This window comes from Aythya fuligula, chromosome 7, assembly GCF_009819795.1.
Source record: "Aythya fuligula isolate bAytFul2 chromosome 7, bAytFul2.pri, whole genome shotgun sequence".
Classification (NCBI taxonomy): Eukaryota; Metazoa; Chordata; class Aves; order Anseriformes; family Anatidae; genus Aythya; species Aythya fuligula.
The window spans coordinates 16398723-16418949 of record NC_045565.1 but is presented as its reverse complement, the minus strand read 5'-3'; the positions used below and the strand labels follow the sequence as shown (position 1 = coordinate 16418949).

The 20227-nt window shown below is 39.6% G+C and overlaps 1 protein-coding gene across 5 annotated transcripts in view; it reads left to right on the top strand.

Annotated features, from left to right (window-relative positions):
- Positions 1-20227, top strand: part of SEC24C (SEC24 homolog C, COPII coat complex component) — a 34559-nt gene that overhangs the window by 1127 nt on the left and 13205 nt on the right. For 2 of the 5 annotated variants that reach the window (XM_032190936.1, XM_032190938.1), the window contains exons 2-10: positions 5878-6080; positions 8202-8285; positions 10867-10987; positions 11995-12173; positions 12504-12956; positions 14224-14354; positions 15625-15693; positions 17424-17535; positions 18147-18274. In XM_032190936.1, coding sequence (XP_032046827.1) covers positions 5906-6080; positions 8202-8285; positions 10867-10987; positions 11995-12173; positions 12504-12956; positions 14224-14354; positions 15625-15693; positions 17424-17535; positions 18147-18274 — 1452 coding nt within the window. In that variant the 5' untranslated portion in view covers positions 5878-5905. Of the gene's footprint in view, positions 1-2205; positions 2342-5877; positions 6081-8201; positions 8286-10866; positions 10988-11994; positions 12174-12503; positions 12957-14223; positions 14355-15624; positions 15694-17423; positions 17536-18146; positions 18275-20227 lie in introns of those variants that run through there. The other 3 variants (XM_032190937.1, XM_032190940.1, XM_032190939.1) reach the window with 3 other exon arrangements.

Sequence of the window (20227 nt, the reverse complement as noted above, 5' to 3'; positions counted from 1 at the left end):
GGAATCCTCTCTTGCTATAGACAGTGGGAAGTGGAAGGTGATGAAGGCAATATTGCTTTTTAATTTGCTGGGACAGACACTACAGGTTCTAATGTCGTGGCTAAAAGCTGAATACTGGCAGAGAGCAGATGTCTAGAGGATTATTTCTTTAATGAGTTGTTCAATGCTTGTGCCTTTTTGAGTGTTTACTTCTGCTACTTACTGTAGGACTAAATTTTCTTCCTGTAACATTTATTATCAGAAGGGTCAAAAATCCAAGAAAGAATTGATAGTTGGCTGAGGAAGGGCAAAGTACAAAGAACGACTGAAAATAATCACCAACAAAGTCTCACAGAACAGACAAGGTGGATGTTTCTTGTTATTTAGGTTTGATCTTCATCAGCAATGAGTTACGAAGAGAAAGCTTGTTTTGTGTTCAGTGAGGTTCATTGTTAGCACAGAAATCATTAAACTATGAGCCGGGCAGTCATGCACCGGGAAAAGCTAATTGTGAGACTTTCTGGTTTCCTGCGAGTGATGGGAATTGTGTAATGCATGTTTGCATAGAGGAAGTCAGAGTATAGATGCTTTAGGTGAAAAATGGGCAGTGTTACAATGTATGTGCAGAAAGGTTGTGCACCATTATAAGCCTTTAGCCTTACTAGTTATTTACCTGTTTGTTCTTCCTTCTGGCCTCTTCTATACACTTTAAATAACTTTCAGCTTTTCCTAATCAATTATACTTGTGCAGAGTTCACCAAAGTGAGTCAGATGACTTCACACATCGTAACGTGTACATGGAGTTAAAGCTAAGGAAGGAGATAAATCTTTCACCGTCTTTTTTTTTTTTTGATGTGTTATTTCCAATGACTTTTGCCCCTACAGGACTGCTTTTCAGGAGCAATGCCAGTGACTGAGTGTTTGTGATTTTTTTTATTTTTTTTTTTAGGGCTTTATTCCAGAGGTAGAGGTGTAAATCAGTCCTACCATTCAACTTCAATCAGTTTTATCTTTTTTTTTTGACTTAAAATTCTAGTGATGATGATAGGGATTGGAAATAGTGGTAGGCTTAAAGTCGGGTAAAGACTAAGACTTTTAAATTCCATATTTAGCTACTTCTGCACTCTTGTAACTTAAATGTTGTCTTGGACCTTGCCCAAGATGATGAAACAATCTAACAAAATAGGGTTTAAGGTGGCTCTTACTTAGAAGAACATGGAATGATCATACCTCAGAAATGAATGATAGTTTGAAAGACCTTTTCAAAACAGTCCACGAAGGACTGGCCTCCAAAATTCTGCACCAGAACTTGTTGAATCAGTGAGGTTCTAGCAGCTACTCTCTTTAGTTTTCCTGAAAGTCTTTGGTGAAAATACTGAGGCTTCTGGACTTTCACTGGTGACATTAAATTGTAAAGTCTTATTTTTAAAACTAGATGTCTTACACCTCTTCTGAGCTGTCAAAACACATGTAGTTGGCTCAGAGAGTCAATTCCAGTAGTGTCACTTGGGTTGTTTTGGACAAACGTATGGAGTGCATGCTGCTGTAACGGCCTGGGTACTTCCAGATCAATTGCCAGTCTTTGGTTTCCAGGATATGAACTTTTTTTTCCAGGTTTTTCTGTAGAAAAACAAGACAGGAGCTTCTTGGAGTTGAGGAGAAGTCGAGTGTTCTGTGAGTGCTTGTAGAGTACATCATAAAGTCGTATCTGATGAAAAAAATCAAGGATGTCTGTCTTTCAGGAGAGTGATCTGAGAATGGTGCAACTTTGCTTTGTCTCTGAGAAAGTTACAGCCTAGATGCTTTAGAAGCCCTGTAGGTAATACTCTGAATTGATCTGTGGAGATGCCAACTGTGCCCTTCTGCCCCATCTTCTGGAAGGGGTTTTAGTATCTGTGGTCAGAAATCAAGTTGGCATATTTCTTTCAGGTCCAGCAAAATATAGCAGGCCGTGCTATCCTCTTTTTTTTTTTTATTATTATTATTATTTTTATTTTTTTTTTAAACAAGGATCAAGTCTGTCTAGAAGTTGAAACTAACAAGGCTTTTATTTCTCTGGGACCAGTGAAAAAGGGACTAACATCTTTCTGGAGGAAAAGAATTTCACTGTACGCACTTGGTTTAGAAAGCAGTCAAGAACCGATGAGATTAAGCATCTCAGTTTCAAAAGGGAATTAAGTGAATGCAAACCAAAAAAAAAAAAAAAAAAAAAAAGATGAGCTTGCAGTTTGCAAAGACTGGGGAGACTTGCTGATTGAAACGCTCATGTGAATCACTTGTTGTTTTTTTCTTAAATAGGCCATAAAAACTGAACTGTAGCCTTTGTTTGGAAACTAAGGAATCCAGAAACCATTACAAAAGTGTAAGATCTATTCCCAGTATTACTGCATATTTTTCTCCCATCAGTTTGCTGCTTACCAGCTTTGATTGTCAGTCTTATTTAACGGTATCCCAGTATAAATTTTGGCTGTGTGCACTGACACTATTTTGACCAAAATGTGCATGGTCAACTGCCTTTGTACAGAGGAATAAAAGAAAATGGCAGTGAGGGCTGTATATTCTGCAAGAGAATTATTTGAGTTATTTGTAGTAACATCCGCTTCTTGTCATAGTATTTACCACTAGTATCAGTCCTGGTTATTGGAGCTTTGTGTATGGTACCTTGTGAGCAGTAATAGGATGTTCGATAGCATCTTAAAATATTACGTTTGGCTTAGCTCCGGTAATGTGTTACCATGTACAAGTGAACGTCCTCAGTACTTCTGTCAAGTGGGACAGCTTTCTTTCTCCATTTCTCACTGTATGGTGTATGTATTTCATTCTTTCTGTCACCTTTCTTCAAGTCATAAGAAATAGAGCATAAAATCCTCCCTTTTCCCATATCTCCTTGAGTGACCAGCTTCTAACTTATGTACACAGTTTTGGATGCAGGCAAAATGAAAGCTGTTTGATAAAAATGACTGGTGCTGGGGGAGAGGGCAAATGGATTCATTCAGTGACAACTCTTTTCCGCCTTCTCAGAGGTGGATACTCCAGGCCCTGCCCTTCATGATACTCCACATCGGTTATGAGCAAGCATGCCACAAGCCTTACATTTAGAGCAGGTTGAGCAGCCAAGATAAATGAAGCAGCCTTGTCCACAGTTTCAACACCAAGCTAATTCGCGAGTCTTCCTCTTCCTTTCAGCTCCCTCTTTGACCCTCTGCTGCTACAGAGCAAGCGTCAGCTTGTGTTGTGGTGGAGGTTGGCCTGTGCTTGCTGTCACGTGGCCAGCTAAAGGTTTGAGGTGTATCTTGCCTTCCTCTCATTTGGGGCACTTTGTAACCCCACAAAGGAGATAATTGCCTAGTACTAATTTACATAGAGTCTATCTCAAAACGTTTTTCTCTGGAAGGTTTGTATTAAATGAGCTTGCCTCTTGGTTTCAGTATTACTGAGGAGAGAGCAAGAAGCAGACAATACAATAAAAAAGTCAGAAGTTGTTTGCTAGAATAGAAATAGAATGAAATATTGAGCTGTTCTAGCCCTGTTGCAATTGCTTGGGCAAACCTGAGATATGTTCAGGAATATCCACACTGAGTCCTGCAGAGTTTTGTAAGTGTGATGTGTAGAGTGTCTTAATGATTGGAGCTCAGGAGGTGTCCTGCAGGATGCTGCTGCTTAGCCTGCAGCTTTTCCTGGAAGAAGGACCTGTTTGTAGGAACAGTGACTGGAAGCCAAATTCCTCATAGACAATCCAAAAAGAAATAGTGAGGGGCAGGAAGAAGAGAAAGCATCCCTCCTTCCTCAACATGCCCATCTCTTCTGAGCTGCTTAGGTGGAGCAATCTTCTGCCGTGTTCTCCCTTTCTTTAACCCCCAGCTTTGCAGGAGGAGCTGTCCTGCTTGTCTGGTTGCAGTGGGCAGAAGAAGGATGTGGGTAGGTGTGTGAGTGCAATCTGGCCCTAGTTGCCTGCCCAGGGAGGAAGAGGTTAACCTTCAGGGGAGCTGGGGAAGGGTGCTGGTCCCAAAGTCCAGATTTCCTGGCCCCGTGGCTGCTCAGGTTAGACTGTTCTGCAGAACTAAGTCAAAGGTGGAGTGGGAAACCTGAATTTTTAGCAGTGACCCTCTTGCTTGCTGTAATCGTGTTTAGAAACTTGGTAGGCTGATAAAAAATTTGTAATAAGCTGTTGTAAATGGCATTATATGTTACTCTGAGCAGTAAATTACCTTTAAATATTAAAGAGAAGTTTTTCTAGACAAAAGCCTTCTCACTGCCTCTGTGCAGCTTGAAAAACAGATCTGAAACTTCATTTCCTTTCATGTAAAGTTAAATACCTCATTTTCAGAGTAAGCATTGGCATGCTTAGCATTAAGACTTACTGTATTTACTAGCTCTAGGAGGTTAAATATCGAATGCATGGTATTACGCTAGCTGTCTTCTGTAAAGAAATATATGATTTTGATGTAAATGTTTTCTCTTCATATAATGTATGTGGACCTGAAAGAATTCATTTGTACATGGATGGTTCTTACAGGTCTGTAGTTACTTTAGTACCCTATGTGTACAATTGTTGTGCCAGTTGTTGAAATAATACTTAAGCATCGTATTTTTGATAATGTAAAAAGTCAACCTTAGCATTAGTTGGCATCCTGTAATCAATGAATAGGCAAAACAGCTCGGCTGTCTGTTATCCGCTTGTGTTAAGCTGCAGATTCCTCACTGGGATTTACCTCAATTGCCTGATGGCTGTTGCAGATGTATTTGTCTCCTCTGTGTTAAGATTTAGTATTTATCTTTAATGTGCAAGTTCATCGTGGGGTTGGGGACAAATACAGTTATTCACTTAAGCTTGTGTTTTTATATAAACTGAAGTCTTTTTTGATAAATCAAATTGCTCTCCAAACACAGGTATGTTTATGCTGTTACTGCAGAGACAGCATTAGCTGAAGGGTAACTGCAACACATGGAGCATCCAAAGGAGAGCAGGGGATGCAAAAATGTCCTTGAGACTGCAAGGCAATCTCCTGCCAGCAGAGGGCCTCATTTGTGTGGCCCTTTCCAACTGAAGGGCCCTGTGGCTTATCTGTCTGCTTGGTACCATGGCTGTACGAACTGCCTGCTTGGTTTGGGGTCTCCCAATGTCCTTTCTATTTTTCTCTTTATAAAGGTAGATGGCTTGGGAATGCATTTATTAAGATCTCTTGCATAGCTTTGCTAAGAAACTTATCTTCTGTCTCTGATGTTTTGTTCCCAGTCTTACACTTTCATATAATTCCTTTAATGACATCTTAGCCTGTGCTGCTTTTCTATTTCAAAGATCTTTCTTAGATGAGCATGCTGCTTGTGGAATATTCTAGGTTTCTGAAAATTATGTATGTAAGGACTTTAAATGATTTACTGTTTGAACAATCTCAAAATTCTACATTGTCCCTGTTCAAGATGCTTGCAAACACTTCAAGAAGCAGCCTGTGTGGATACTGTCTTATAGCAAGGAAGCAGGGTAGCATAGAGCTAAAGGGTGAACTCATGGAGTGTTATGTTAAGGAATCTTTCATCTAAGTAATGTGTTTTTCGTTGGTCTGATGGTTTTAGAGGCAGAAGTAATTTGTAAAGGTGTCTGAGGGAGCTTGATAATATCTGATATGGAGTGACAAAATGTTTTTTTCTAAGAAGTTGATCAGAAGTCTAACCAGTATAGAACAGTGAGTAAGCTGGTTGGTAAATCTCTGAGAATATTGTTCTCTAGCTCTTATAAAGCATTTATCTTACTTGAAAAACTGCCGTGCAAGAGTAAATTACTGTTAACATTTTAACATCACTAGTGTCTCAGGATCTCTCATTTCTGTGAAAACAGTAGAGAAGTTGGCAGGTTTGGTTTTATGTCTGCTAAAAGCCATTTTTCGCCCCTTTTTGCAGGTGAGATTAGTTTGGGGATGTGAATACAATGAGTGTAAACCAGCAGACTCACACAGGGCCTCCTTATGGGCAACCTCAGCCTGGATATCAGGGATACCAGCAGCCTGCCTACGGAGGACAGCCATTGCCAGGGGTTCCTCACGCGCAATATGGAGCTTATAATGGGCCGGTGCCAGGATACCAACAGCCAGTCCCTCCACAAGGTACTTCTCAGTCAAAACTTAATGATTGATAACCTGTGAATTGTTACGCGTGGATTTTTTTCTTTATAATTCCTATTGTTAGCTTTTACGGTAGCAATTATCTTCTGTATGTAGCTTGCGTGATGTTAAAAATCGTGTTCTTTCTGTATATGCTCAGGGTATTGATCTGTCACTTGTCTGTTTCAGTGGGGTTTACTCTTTTCCTAATAACTCATAAAATTAACGTGTTGAGGAACATGGCCTTGCTTTGTTCTGCATGTCCTTGCCCCATGGTACTGAAGCTCTTGAGTAGAACAGTATTCCTGAAGAGGTCATGTTGAGGGGCAGTGGTTGATGACTTAGAGATTTATAATAGAGTCCCCATTACATTACCATGTAGAAGGATTAGTGCTCTGTCTTGAAGGATTAAGATGTACAGCTCTGGATAGAAAGCATGTTCGGAGCTAGTTTCTCCAGTATCTTTAAAACCAATAGAAAGCTTTTAGACGTGGGCATGCTAATGTGTTCCAGAACTTCCTTGGTGTTGCAGGATCGTGTCACTTATTCAGATTTTTTGGGTTTGAGTACCTAAATTGTACTGAGAGATGAACAGTGACTTTAACATCAGAAATGTAGAGGAGAAAATACTCCATTTTTGCATTGATTTTATGAGGAAAGGAGGAGTGTGCTAATGGTCTCTGCGTCAATGAGAAGGACAGAACAACCGAAGTGCCTACTGCTGAAGTGAAACTAACTCAAGTGGGAGACTAAAATTCATGTACTGAGGAAGAGACTTCAAGGGGAGCTAAGTGGCTACCCTGGATTTTATTTTATTTTGGTTGGAGCTAAAAATGTGGTATGCATAAGAACTGGTGTTACTCAGTTTTGCTCCATCTTACTCTTCTTTCTTTAATTCCGTTTCTCCCCTTCTCCCAGTGAATCTCTTCCAACAGCACTCTCAATCCATGAGTTTTGAACTAGTTTCAAAGAGGGTTTAAATTCCTATAAAAGTGATGAAAATCAGAGCTGGGCAGAGGAAAGAAATCCTGCTTCCTGGAAAGATGCAGGCAGAGCTTTGAGCGCTCTGTTTGGCCACTCAGCGTAGATAATGACCAAGTAGTGTTTCCTGCCCCATGGAAGGAATGGGGAGAAGTTGGACTCAAATCTCAATTGTCAGGTTGCACATTTCGTACCTGCTCTTGTAAATTCAGGATTCCTGTCTTTATGAAGGAATGCAAAATTCAGAGCACTAACACAATAACCAGAAGTTGACCTTTTTGTTAGCTGCTGAATACAGGATCCAGCTAGAAACGAGAGGCAAACAGTGCATTAACAAACAAAAAGAGCGGCTAGGTGATAGTGCCAGTTTCTACTCCCATCTTTATCATGTTACATTCATTGTAGGTCTTTGCAGCAAAATGGGTTATAACTACGTAATGTAGAGGGGAGAGAATTCATTTCAGAAGCGCTAGTGTGACAGGAGTTTAAAGAACACCGAGGGGTAGAAGGAGAATTGCTGATGCTACTTTGTGATCTCAAAGTATTTGTCTTAAGGAGGTATTTGAGGGGAAAAAAACACAGTGAAAAGTGCGTGGAGGAACTGAATGGAGAAGTGTTGGCAGCAAGTGCTATCCTCAGTCAGGGAGTGTCTGAGTTACACGACAAACCCTAGCTCTAACTGATGGAAACATGGAAGTGTTGTGCCAGTGGTGCTAGCGTTGCTCAGGAACAGAAGAGGAGCACTGTGCTGCTAGCTGAGAACAGCAGCTTCCTGCTATGGGAAGAACCAGGACAACTTCGCACAAATTTTTCATTCAATCTCTCAGTTTTGCTTTTGATGAGACTGTACAGTTGAAAGTGCAAATACAGTTATCTGAATACCAGTGACAGGTTGCTGCTGGATTATCATACATAGACTCAGTTTATGATCCTTTTTACACTTGTGTTCATGTTAATATATTAACTGTTGGTAGAGTATGTGGTAGAACAGTGAGGAGTATATAGTAAGGAATAAATAGTAAATGTGATGTGGATTTTATGTACCCAATGCTTTCCGTACAACAGACTGTCCTCAGCATTGGAAACACTGTCTCTCGGTGCTTTCTCTCTGGCTTGATTTACTGGTGTATTCTGTCTTTCCAGGTTATTTTCCTTCCTTGGGGTTCCCTTCGAAGGGCTCTCCTGTTTCTCTCAACTCTGACACTTCTCTTGCACCTAATTTCATAGGTAAATGGTGTCCTTTCTGTGGGAGTGTTTGTGGCGTGCCACTCCTACTGTGGGGAAGGGGTGGTTCTGGTTCTCTTAACCATCTTCTGTGCCAAGTTTCCTTTCAACATGGATGTTTATCTCAAAGGTGTGGGTACCTGATTATTCAAGCAGAGGTGGATGGGACTCTTCCAACTCTATTTGTAGGCAGCACTCCAGAAACATGAATAGGATATGAAGAAATAATTCTAGTAGAAATCCCTTATGCCTGCAGATTTATAGATTAAAAACTGACTTGTGACTGTCTTCTAAAGGTTGATTTCAAAACCTGAATTGGTCCTTGCGGGTTTTGTCATGAAGCCTTAGTTTAAAAGAATGTCGTGTCCTGCTTGGGAAAGAAGTAAAATGTGAGGTCTGAAATAAAAGCATTGTAATACAGAAATGAAGAATCTCCCCAGCTATGGGGAATTTGGTCTTAAAAGTCATGGGATCTCTATAGCTTGGGTTCAAACTTAAGGGGAAGACAAGTTTTTACTTTTTTAGATACAGCATAGAAGCTAGGAATAATTATGATTCAAAAGCTGTGGGTGAAGAAGGTAATGTTTTTGCAGAGGTAGCAATGAAGATACAAGAACTAGAAACATTTCAAGAAATCATATTATTTGTCCTTCTTTCTAACTAGTGGTATTTTGGAAGAGCTATTTCCAGCAGCGTCTATTTGTTTAGAAGAATAGGGAGGCAGAACTGGGCCAAGTTCTTATAGTCTCAGGGCTTTGAGTAAAATCACAGGCATTTCCCGTTATGCTGTCATCTGTCTCTGTTTTGAGGTCTGTGATGAGTAAGGACAGTATCTCAAAGATATTGAAAGGAACCTCAAGATTCCTCAAGAGCAGTGAACCTTAAGATGATAAACCACTAGATATTCATACCCCTTTAAGTGATTTTTTTTCCAGTGGTTATTTGAGCAGTCTGTGCTAATGGTTAGAGGAGTATGTTTGTGACAAGGACTAGAAAAAGAAGACTTTTGAAGCTTTCTCTGAATTAAACATGCATTTGTCAAATTGTATGCATGTTAAAGCTGAAAAAGTATGTAAACTTAATGTAAAAAAAAAAAAAAAAGGAAAAAAGTGTATGCTTTTGAAGACAAAAGATGACAATGCCAAACAGTTCAGATGTACTGTGAAATGAAATGTTTTGAAACAAATGAAAGTATATTATATTAACATGAAAAATGTCACAAAAGACATTCAGAAACAGAAATACCACAGAAAGTGACAACATAAAAATGGTTAGGGATCAGGAGATGCTTGGCCAGAGGAACAATAAGACAGAGGTGTGCTGTAACAGGTGATATAAAGAAAATGTTTAATGAGATAAAGGTATATAAAAATAATAAATTTATCTGTAAATTGAGTTATGAATCTCAAAATGAAGACCAGGAGGAGGTTTAGTAAAACTTAAAACCAAAAGGGGAAAAAAATCAAAAGCCACTGGTCATTCATAAAAAGTCTAGTTAACTCCTTGAATTTACTCCCACAAGCTTCCTAAAATGTACATGTAACAGATAAGATAAAAATGTGAGTTGAAACCTCATGCTTTGGTGAGTAACTTATGCTATAGAATTGAGAACTGGCTTCTCTTACATGTTTTCTATTTCGTAATGGTTCCTCACACGAAGGCTTCGGAGTCCCTTCTGAACTTGTCACGCTGTCGGAAGACACAGCAGTGTCTATGGGCTGCTCTGGTCTTCTCACTGTTTAAGGTGTTTGAGTCACCTGTGTTGAACTGTACCCCGTATATGAAATAAGTTCCATTGTGGTTAGCAGGCGTGGTCACATGGCTGTTCTATTTAACAGCATTTTTTAAATATAATATTATTAAAACAAAAGTTTTTATATATTATATATATATGTATTTTTTTTTGGAAGTAAATGCTGCTGTTGATCTCTTGGCATTGTATCCAGCATTGTGTGGTCTTGAAAGTGACGAAACTTAATTCTGAAGCAAATCGGTTTGGTCTGTGACTGAACCAGTTGACTTTGAAAAATGAGGAAGTATTCCTGTTACCCTCCAACCTTAAGAGGCTGGGATTGGCCCCCTGTGGTGGCCCCCACAATGCTCTGTATAAAAGCAGCTGGTAGAATTCAGTTTTTCAAAACTGAATCTATTTGCGTAACATGCTTACCCCTCAAGTAGAGAAAATTGACCTGTAATGAACATTAGGTACCACTACAGTACTCTTCATACTCTGGATAAAAAGTAACTGGACTTGGAGGGGGAAGAACCTAATGCCTTTCCGACAAGAACACGGTTGGTTCTTTGTCAGAAGATGAAGTTCTTTTTTGAAGAACTCTCCATGGTGCATACTTTGTATTTGATCTGTGTGGGGGTGTGATTGGTGACAATGGCTAAAAATACTTGTTTTCAGTTTTGCTTCTACTAATATGGTTGTATAAATGAGTTGTTGCTGGAGGAGTATTCATGCATCAATTTGGCCATCACTAAACTCCTTGTGCACTTTTTTCCTCCTTTGATTTTTCATGGTATCTGTTTGAAACCCTTGTTTCTGTGAATAATTTGCGACTTTTTTTAATGTCTGCAGGTTCGGTAAGAGCCCCTTCAACCTCTGGAACATCTCTTTCTTCTGGCCACCTGGGGTACAGTCCGTTTGGACAAGGAGATGTGCAGAATGGGATTCCAGCTTCAACAGCACCAATGCAGAGGTATACACAAGAAAAGGAAGTTGTAACAAAGGCCTACCTTGGTAGACCTAGGCTATGTCTAGACCTTTTAGGTTATAAAACAAACTAAATGCATTGGTTTTGCTGTGGTGGGCATTGACTTTTTTTTTTTTCTTATTGTTTTGAATCAACATTTTACTGTAAGGAAGGGTATTTGTTAGAAAATAGGAATCTCTTTAGATAAAAAGCTTATGGAAGGATACGGGCCAGTGACTGGTTGATCAAAACCACTTTTTCTCCAAAGACTTTTTTTTTGTTGTAGTCATTTTCCCATAAGGAATTTCCTGATTTCCATGATCTGTCTTGTTTGGGAACAATTGTATCCACGCAGTAGATGTATTTGGTTCCTTGGCAGTATGAACCTGTCTTTCTGGAGCATGTTGCTACCTGTTACTGCTGAGTAATTCCTTAGTATTGGTTCCATTTGTACTTTTTTTCCAGTTGTGGATCCCTGAGTTGTCTCTATCTTAAGTTCTTGGCATCTTCTCCAGAAAGATGTTGCCATTATTCGTGGGGTGAAAGGGGCAGCAGTCCTACCTACTGCTTTATACTGATTATTAGTTGGGGGGAAGGTGGTTGGTTTTTGTTGCTTTCTGGTTAAGCTCAGCACTGTCAGCTGGAGAGTCCAAATCCTTTGAACAATGGAGCCTTCTTAGATATCTGTGCTGGCACTATTGCTTCTTACCCTGTAGACTCCCTTGCAGTATTTCTGATTTGTAATGATAACTAAAATGGAATTAACAAAAAATATTTTAAACATAAAATTTGTGTTTTTAAGAAGCAACAGATTTTTATGATGAAAGGGGTTTGGACCTGTGCAGGATATGTAATTGCTTTTCAGAAACATAGCTATAGTGCTCAGTTTTTAGTTTATGTATATTATTGACACCTAGCTGGTGCTGATATGGTAGAACAACTTCTAAGGCATGGGGAATTGTAACTGCTTGCATAATGGAGGACCCAGTGAAGATTCTCTTCTCCCCTCTCAGGCCGCCTACTTCTCAGCCGTTTCTGCCAGGCTCAGCACCCGTGCCTGTCAGCCAGACATCTACGTTCCAGCAATATGGTCCCCCTCCAGCCGGTGTACAGCAGCTCAGCAATCACATGGCCGGGATGACAATTGGCAGTACTTCAACCTCTGCTCCTCCCCCAGCTGGACTGGGCTATGGTAAGGTTTCCTGTCCCTGAATCCCGAAATGCATTCAGGTTATAGAAAATGTGCAGCTTAGACTCTGAGGTGGGGGACAGGGCAGGGGGGAGAAAGAAGGCATTGAAGGAACTGTCAAGTTTCAGATCCCTTAGATGTTTGAATTTTAAGAGTAGTTAAGGTTTATCTCTGTTAGTACTGGAACATCCATCTGAAGATAAGAAAATGATATATATGCACCAGCTGAAATGCTCTAGAGTGAAGGGGTTTTGAGTCTTCTGTGATCTATTTGGAATTAAATGTTTTGAGGATCGAAAAAATGATGGTAACGTCCTCTTTTCTTCTTAAAAGGTCCCCCAACATCGGTTCCCCCAGTCTCAGGGAGCTTTAGTGCAACAGGATCTGGTCTCTACACACCTTACACTGCGAGCCAAGGACCCCCTCCTCCCAGTGTGTCTCAGGGTCTTCCTTTGGCACAGCCTCCCTTTTCTGGTCAACCAGTATCAACTCAGCGCCTGCCTACTCAAGTCCCTGGTTTTGCTCCACCTCCATCTTCTACAGGGATTGGACCTTCCTCTTATCCTCCTACCACAGGTGCCCCAAGGCCACCTGCCATGCCAGGCCCACCGCTGCCTGGGCAGACAGCTGCTGGACCACCAACATCACAGCCTAATCATGTATCCTCACCACCACCACCTCCATCAACTCTGTCAGGGCCTCACCCGGGGCCTCCCATGAGTGGCCTCCATGGACCACCTCCTCCCACTCATCCTCCTCAGCCAGGTTACCAAATGCAGCAGAACGGTGAGTATTCCTAGGGTAGGAACTGTATGTTAGGCGTGTTCTCCGTGTGCTGCAAACTGAGAAACAGCTTTCAGGTTTGTAACTTGCAGGCTTCTGGCTACACTTCAGGCTTCCCTCGTTTCCTTGGTGTGAAGGACAAATCTAAGACAAAGAGTAGGATTTATCATTCTAAGCTATTTGTCATGCAGGTTTTAATCAGGTTAATGAAATTAAAAGAACACTAGCTTACTTGGCTAAAAAATTGTTCAATGCTTAGTGCCATAATAATACAAAAAATTGTGGTCAAATTGTAGTACAAACTTAAATATGATGTCTGCAACCTTGTCCTTTCAAAAGTAGAGATCTGAAATCCTGAAAATCATTATTATAGTTTTTAACAATATACACACTGGGTGTGCATATACACTGTATATGAGAGGAGTGTTATACATTGAAAAGGAGTTGCAACTTTTTCTTCTTTAATTCACAAAGTTGTATTTTTCTCCTTGTAAAACCCTTCACATTTCCTGTGTGCTTAGAAGTAATATCATTTGAACTTTCTGGATTAGAAAACAGTTTTGGCTGATTTTTAATCAATAACGTTTGCAGATAGCTAGGATAAAGTAATCATGTGCAACTGTCAGGATTGAGAATCCTGCCCCCCATGTGCAGCCTTGCACAAGTGGCCAGGTAAATTACTTGTTTAAACATTTGTCCAAATTGCTATGAACTGTAAAAACACTCGTGGGGTGAATCACGATGTTATTCCGTAATTGACTGGAATTGTGTAAAGTGGTGTGAAATTACTTCCATGAGTTACAAAACAAAAGAAGTTGTCATGTGCTACCTTATTACTGTGCTTTTAGGCAGTACAAAACTGCCTGAGAGAAATCCTTGCATAACTTGAGTTTGAGGCATTATGGGTCATCTGCTGGCTCTTTGGCTGTTCTGGGTGCACTTTCTATTAGGTAGTTCTGCAGCTCAACCTGAATATTCATAGTACATGATCTTAATGCATGTTTTAATAATATATTCTAAAACTAGTTATGTTAGTCTTAAAACACAGGTTTCTTTAAGTCTGGTTTTAAGAAAGACTGTGTCAGACTGAGCTGAAACATCGACAAATGTGTTTAATCCTAATTGACTGAAAAGCATGTAGTTTCCTGTTGTAGCTTCTTGTTTGTTTGTTTGTTTGTTTGTTTTTTGACGACAGGAAAAATGGGAGATATTTGATAAGGAATTGCCTAATGTTAGCTAATGTTTGATTCCATTGTCTCGTTCTTGTAAGGTTCCTTTGGACAGGTGAGGGGCCCCCAACCAAACTATGGAGGAGCTTATCCAGGAACACCAAATTATGGAAGTCAGCCTGGACCACCACCTCCACCAAAACGCTTGGATCCAGATTCCATTCCTAGCCCTGTAAGCCTACTTTGTTCTTAAGTGTGAACTCTGCCATAGTGTCTTTATGTTAAACGGAACTGACCGAGTCCAGAGCTGAAAGCAGGTTTCTTCTTCCAAAGAACAGCAGCATATTTTCCTGTTTGCTTTTCTCCAGTATATCCAAGCTTCAGTCATTTGTTATGAATAAGCCCAGAAGACTAAAGAAAGGCATTGCATATGCAAGTCACTGCTCTAATTTCTCGGGTGGTCTTCTGTACCATGTTATGGTTTACATTTTAGAAATCCTGCAGGGCTTTGATTATACTTGCTTGACCATTTCTGAATTCCTGCTTAACTACTTCCCAAGGTGAACTAATTGCTGGTTTTGAGGTGGCAAGCTATGAACTGCATATTCCAGGTTTAAAGTATGGTTCATAGGAGATGGTTGTAGTACTTTCCCTTTCCTTTTTCTGTAAAGAGCTGGTTAGCTTTCTTTGGGTCATGAAGTCAGGACACTGCTTCAGTCAAATATGGGCAACTTCTCAAATTAGAACTATCTTTTGGAATGGAGTCTCTGCGAAAAGAGGAGCAATGATGTGTGATGGCTGACAATGATGAGTAATACTAAGCCTGGGAGCATTGTTGCCCCTAGTCTGCTGTTCTCTTCCTTCCACTGCTCCTGATGCTGTTCTGTTGTCTCAGAAGGCTACAATCATTTGATAACAGGAAGCATTTCCAGGACAGTGCTTACAATCAGTTTACTTAAAAACTATAAAAAAAATAATGTAGTTGTGAGTTACAGCTGAGATCTTGACTGTTGCTGTTCAAAAATTGTTGCTATTCAGAAATGGTGAGCTGTTTAGACTTGAGATTTATGCAAGGCTTGGGGCTGCAAATTTTTTTATGTGGAATATATGAACTTGTAATTGCTTGTCTGCTTCTCTTCTCTCCCACTAAATGAAATCTCAAATGGCTTGTATCAGTTACCTTCATTTCAGCATGTTCTTAAAACATAAATCCCCAATTTCTAACCGAAGTGAGCACGTGACCCACTACGTCTGTTAGCAATGTGTTCGGTGCCCAGGCCCGATACAACCTGAAGACTGATTTTTAGGTTCAGTGAATGCTGCAGAAGCTGGTGTTTCTTGTTGCATGAACAAATGTCCAAATACCTAATTCCAGTGCTACAAGTTTGGGTAGAGAGAAGTAACGCTGTTACTCTTTGTTTTATTATTCTCTTCTCTTTTCTTTCTTTTCTTTTTTTTTTTGTGGCACTCTTTATTTTAAAAAAATAATTAAATAAATAAAGCAACTTAATGAGCTGCCACCCCAGCAGAAACCCAGGCACAGAATAGACCCTGATGCAATTCCTAGTCCAGTAAGTGCTGTATCTATGTCAATTGTAGTCTGTGTGTTGGTGACCATCTGTGCATGCCTGATACCTGACTTTCACCTTACTAACCCTCCATCATTAATCCTTTATCCTTTCCTTGCTGTCTTCTGTTTGCCTTACCAAAATGAGTAGCATAACACCACAAGAGGTTGTTTAAAATCTTCTCTTCTGCAATGACTGGTGAGGCAATAGAAAGCAGACCATTGCAGAAACAGATCATGAAGAATGTCTCCCCTTTACTTTTCTGATCCTTAAAATACCTCCGTCAGATTCCAAATGGCATTTTCAGTGTAAGCCATCAGTATAATTGTCCATATAGCACATGCCATGTTAACATACACACAGCATGAGCCTTTGTAGCCATGTCTTCTACCAGTTCTAAGCAGAATTTGATTACAGTTCGTGTTCATACCGGTACTGGGCTAGTGCTTTGAAACTCTAAAACTGAGGAGAAACTATTTTTGTTTGGATTTTAACTCCTGTAAATGTCTTAGTTGACTAATATGAGGTCCGGGGAGCCGTAAACATTCTTTCATTATCTGTGCTCATAAATAACCATTACATTTTGATTTTGAAAATAGAATGGTTATGTCTAGAGAACTCGACCTAAAGAAAAAGCAGCTACCTTTTGCATTGGAAGAAAAAAAAAAAAGCAATGACCCTTGCATCAGTTCTTCCTTGTTTAACCAAATTTGGTCATACAACAGCTACAGGCATTGAAGTCACAAATGTCAGTCAGTCTGTAGGCTTTTGAGATAGAACTAGATTTATCCTAGAAGTCACTGTCTGATGCTATGGGGGTGGTGTTTTTGCTGGCTCCTTGGAAGCCATAGTGAGAGGGTAGAAGTTTTGCTGTGCAAAATTCCGCATTTTGCAATTTGACTCTAAGCAAAGGTATGTGTGTTTGGTGGCAAAACAGCTGCTGGCTTTAATGCTTAGATTCAAGCACTGGAATGGTAAAGGTAGTTAAAAACGTGTAAGAATAATCTTCTGTTCTTATGGATATTTTAGTCAAGTAAAACTGATGTGTTTCTGTTTTCTTAAGTACATTTGCATTAATGAAGAAATTGAAATTGTAAGAAATTTACAATTTTTTGGCTGTTTTCTGCTTTTGTGAAGTTTAAGCTTGAATAATTTTCAGCTCTAGTGAAACTTCACTTTCCGCATCCCCAGAATTCAAATCATAAATTCTTGAGCACTACAGTGCAATAAAGATTTACAGTTGAGCTGGCAAGCGTGTCCTTAGGTGAGAGCTGCAGTGGATGAAAATAAACGCATGCTATGAAAAAGCACTGGGAGCACAACAGAAAGGAAAAGCCAGGTCATGTATAGAACTTCACCCTGAGGCTTAAAGAAGCTTCTGATTTTAATTTGGCTAGGACTAGTAAACAGAAACACTAGCAAAAAAAATCCTTTCTTGACTTAAGTTTGCTTTTTATGAGTTCAGATTAGTCCCTAAAACACAAAGTATGCTACTACTCAATACTTGGGGAAAATACCATTTGTATTTTATTGTTAGTCATTCAGTAATAATTGAAATCCAACTGAGAGGTGACTGCTTGACAAAACCTGCTTGCCTTAGACCTCTTATTTTTAGAGCTAGTGATGTTTTCCTCAGGTTCCCTTTTCACTGTCTTACAGATGCAAGTGTGGCATTTTATGGTACTTTAATCTTTGGAGGTTTGGTTTCAATGTGATGTTTTCTTCGATCATAGATTCAAGTGATTGAAGATGACAGAAGTAACCGTGGATCAGAACCATTTGTCACTGGAGTAAGAGGACAGGTCCCACCGCTCGTTACTACCAATTTCTTGGTCAAGGATCAAGGTAAAATATTTTTAACAATGAATTCAAACAATGAACACAAGCCTAAAGAAGTGGTGGAATTGTCTTTAATCATTCAGGTCAGAACTGAAATTTACTAGTAGTATTGTTTGAGTTGGACTGGAAACAGTGTATTTTTTTTTTTTAAGTATGGGATGCTATTTGGTTCATGGATTTTAGAGAAAGAATTTAATCTTTTTATTTCCCATGACTTTATTTGGAGATTTTAAGCTCCCTTAAAACTTAAGAATCCAATTCTGTAATCAAGTGCTTCGCTCTTCAGCCAGACTTACAAAATCAGACATTAGAAATGTCTGAGTTGAGATCTTTGCCCGTAGTATGATTTAGTCTGCAAAAAGAGTGGAATGGGAATACTTTAGATGTTAAGTTGATATGGAGTCAAATTCACTTGTTTTGAGTTAAAGGCTTTTATTATGCATAGTTACTTGTAAAGAGGCTTTTGGTTGGGAATTAAGTTTTATGTCTCTGTTTGTTTATTTGTTTTTAATACATTCTTATTCTGTGACTCAGCAGCAAAACTGAAGCTATCTTGATTTCTGTTCTTAATATAAACTTTACTGAAATTTGTCGGCATTTTTTCCTTTGTTCTCTAGGGAACGCAAGCCCCCGCTATATAAGATGTACATCGTACAATATTCCCTGCACATCAGATATGGCCAAACAGTCCCAAGTTCCTCTAGCTGCTGTCATAAAACCGCTGGCTACCCTACCCCCAGATGAGGTGAGAACTGTATGTGAAGTCACACTCGCACTGTATGCAATCTGAACTCATCAGGAGAATGCTATTAGAAGTTCATATTTTGCAGATAACCTTGTTTAACTTTCAACAGTAGGCATGTTTAAGTAACAAAGCCTAGGTAAATGTTGGTTCTTTCACAAGTGTGCAGTAGAGATCTGTAAGGCAGAAGAATGTTGTGTTCAAAACATTTAATATTTTGATTGCTATGAGAATCTCAGCTTTCTTTTTTGCAGTAACTGTCAAGCATCATTCTGACTAAATGACCAAAATACTAGGATGCTAATAAACGTGTGCACTTTGAGTTGATCTCAATTTCTTTCTTAGTCTGCAGTATTGAAATGGTAACAAATCACTGATATTAGGTGTTTTCTGGGATATCAAGTTGTGGAGTTGGATGAGAATATATCAAGCAGTGCTGGTTAAGCTGCCTAATGTTGTGTCCATGCACAGCACTGTGTGGGATAGCAGACAGCATGAGACTGAGTTCCAGGCTCTGCTGAACTGCACTTGAATTTCTGTGCTTTCTCTGTGCACCGCCTGTTTCCTTCTAGGTGTTGTATGTGGCTAGCTAGCCAGCCTTTTACCTGCTGTATCTGGTTGCTGAAAAGATAAAAGCTTTGAGAATGAGAGCTGGAAACTGTATTAAAAGTATGGCAAATACTCTGGGTGTTGTGTAGCATTAGTTCACTTAGAGCAGTGACATAAAGACAAATATGCTTGTGAAATTTTAATATGTTTGCAGTGTTCTCTGCCTTGTAAAACTTTAACATCTCATGAAGGAAGGAACATTCTCTGGTGTTTAAGGGTGATTTTTGTTTCATTTGGCTAATGTTCCTAAACTACATTTTGGATTCTGAAAATTAGTTTATGATAAAACTGAGTTGTGAAATTAATTTCTGTATTTGGCTGGAGTTTAAAAGGAGAGCAATAGGCAAATGTTATCTTACTTGAGAAATCTGGGGGCACATTTTCAGACAAGTTTCACAAACTAGCTATTAGCGCTCATGGTGTGTTTATGCTTTGAACAAACACTTGTGTTATCCAGAAAAAACATTTCTAGGATTGGAAAATTGTCCTGGAGATTGCAGAAAGTTTTTTATGGCAAGGGCAAACTCCCTGTGGAGGAGCCCTTCTGATAGATGTAGGCTCAGCTGCTGAGAGCAATAGGACTGTAAGTAGAGCTAATGTTTAACATATCAGAGGTAAGAGGAAAAATAAAATATGACTGCTGAAAATGCGACATCTGGATAAATCTAGAACCTACGAAAATTCAGCATCTGGTTGCAAGATACAGGGCTTTTGCCCTGTGTTAATGCACAGTTCAGAAAGCAAAACTTGGGAGTACTAGTAAGAAGTATCTGTGTGCCTTCTGGTAGTAAGTGGTAAGTAGCAAATTATGTATAGTACTGCTTATTTTGGCAGGGGGGTAAGGGGGGGAGAGGCTTATTCTGTGGAAACTTAATACTAATATTGCCTAGCAGTCAGAAAACTTGAAATTTTGTTTCCTCGGAGGAGGTCAGCCTAGTGGGTAGGAACGGAGACACACTGGCAGCAAAGCCATTGTATTGTCAACAAATGAGTAGTGGGGGTGAATGAGAAATTTGATACGTCTGCAGCATGAAGAAGAATGAAGTGTCAAGGGCATTTGTTCAACTTAAGCTCAAGGAATACATTCTTTCTTGAAAATGACCAGAGGTTTAGGGTGCCTGGAAGAATTAAGATTGGACACCTTAAATGTCATAGTTTAAAAGTAATTAAACATCTTGAGCTAGATTCTTAGGTACCAAAAGGTGCCTTGAACTATGAACGTAGCTTGCAGCTTGCAAAAGCTCTGTCTTAATCATTTTTAAGTGCTTTTGCTCATTCTGAGGTTGAAAAGCTGAAGAAGTTGCCAAGCATCTTCCTCTGGTTTGGCTGCAAAAAGACTGTCTTGGC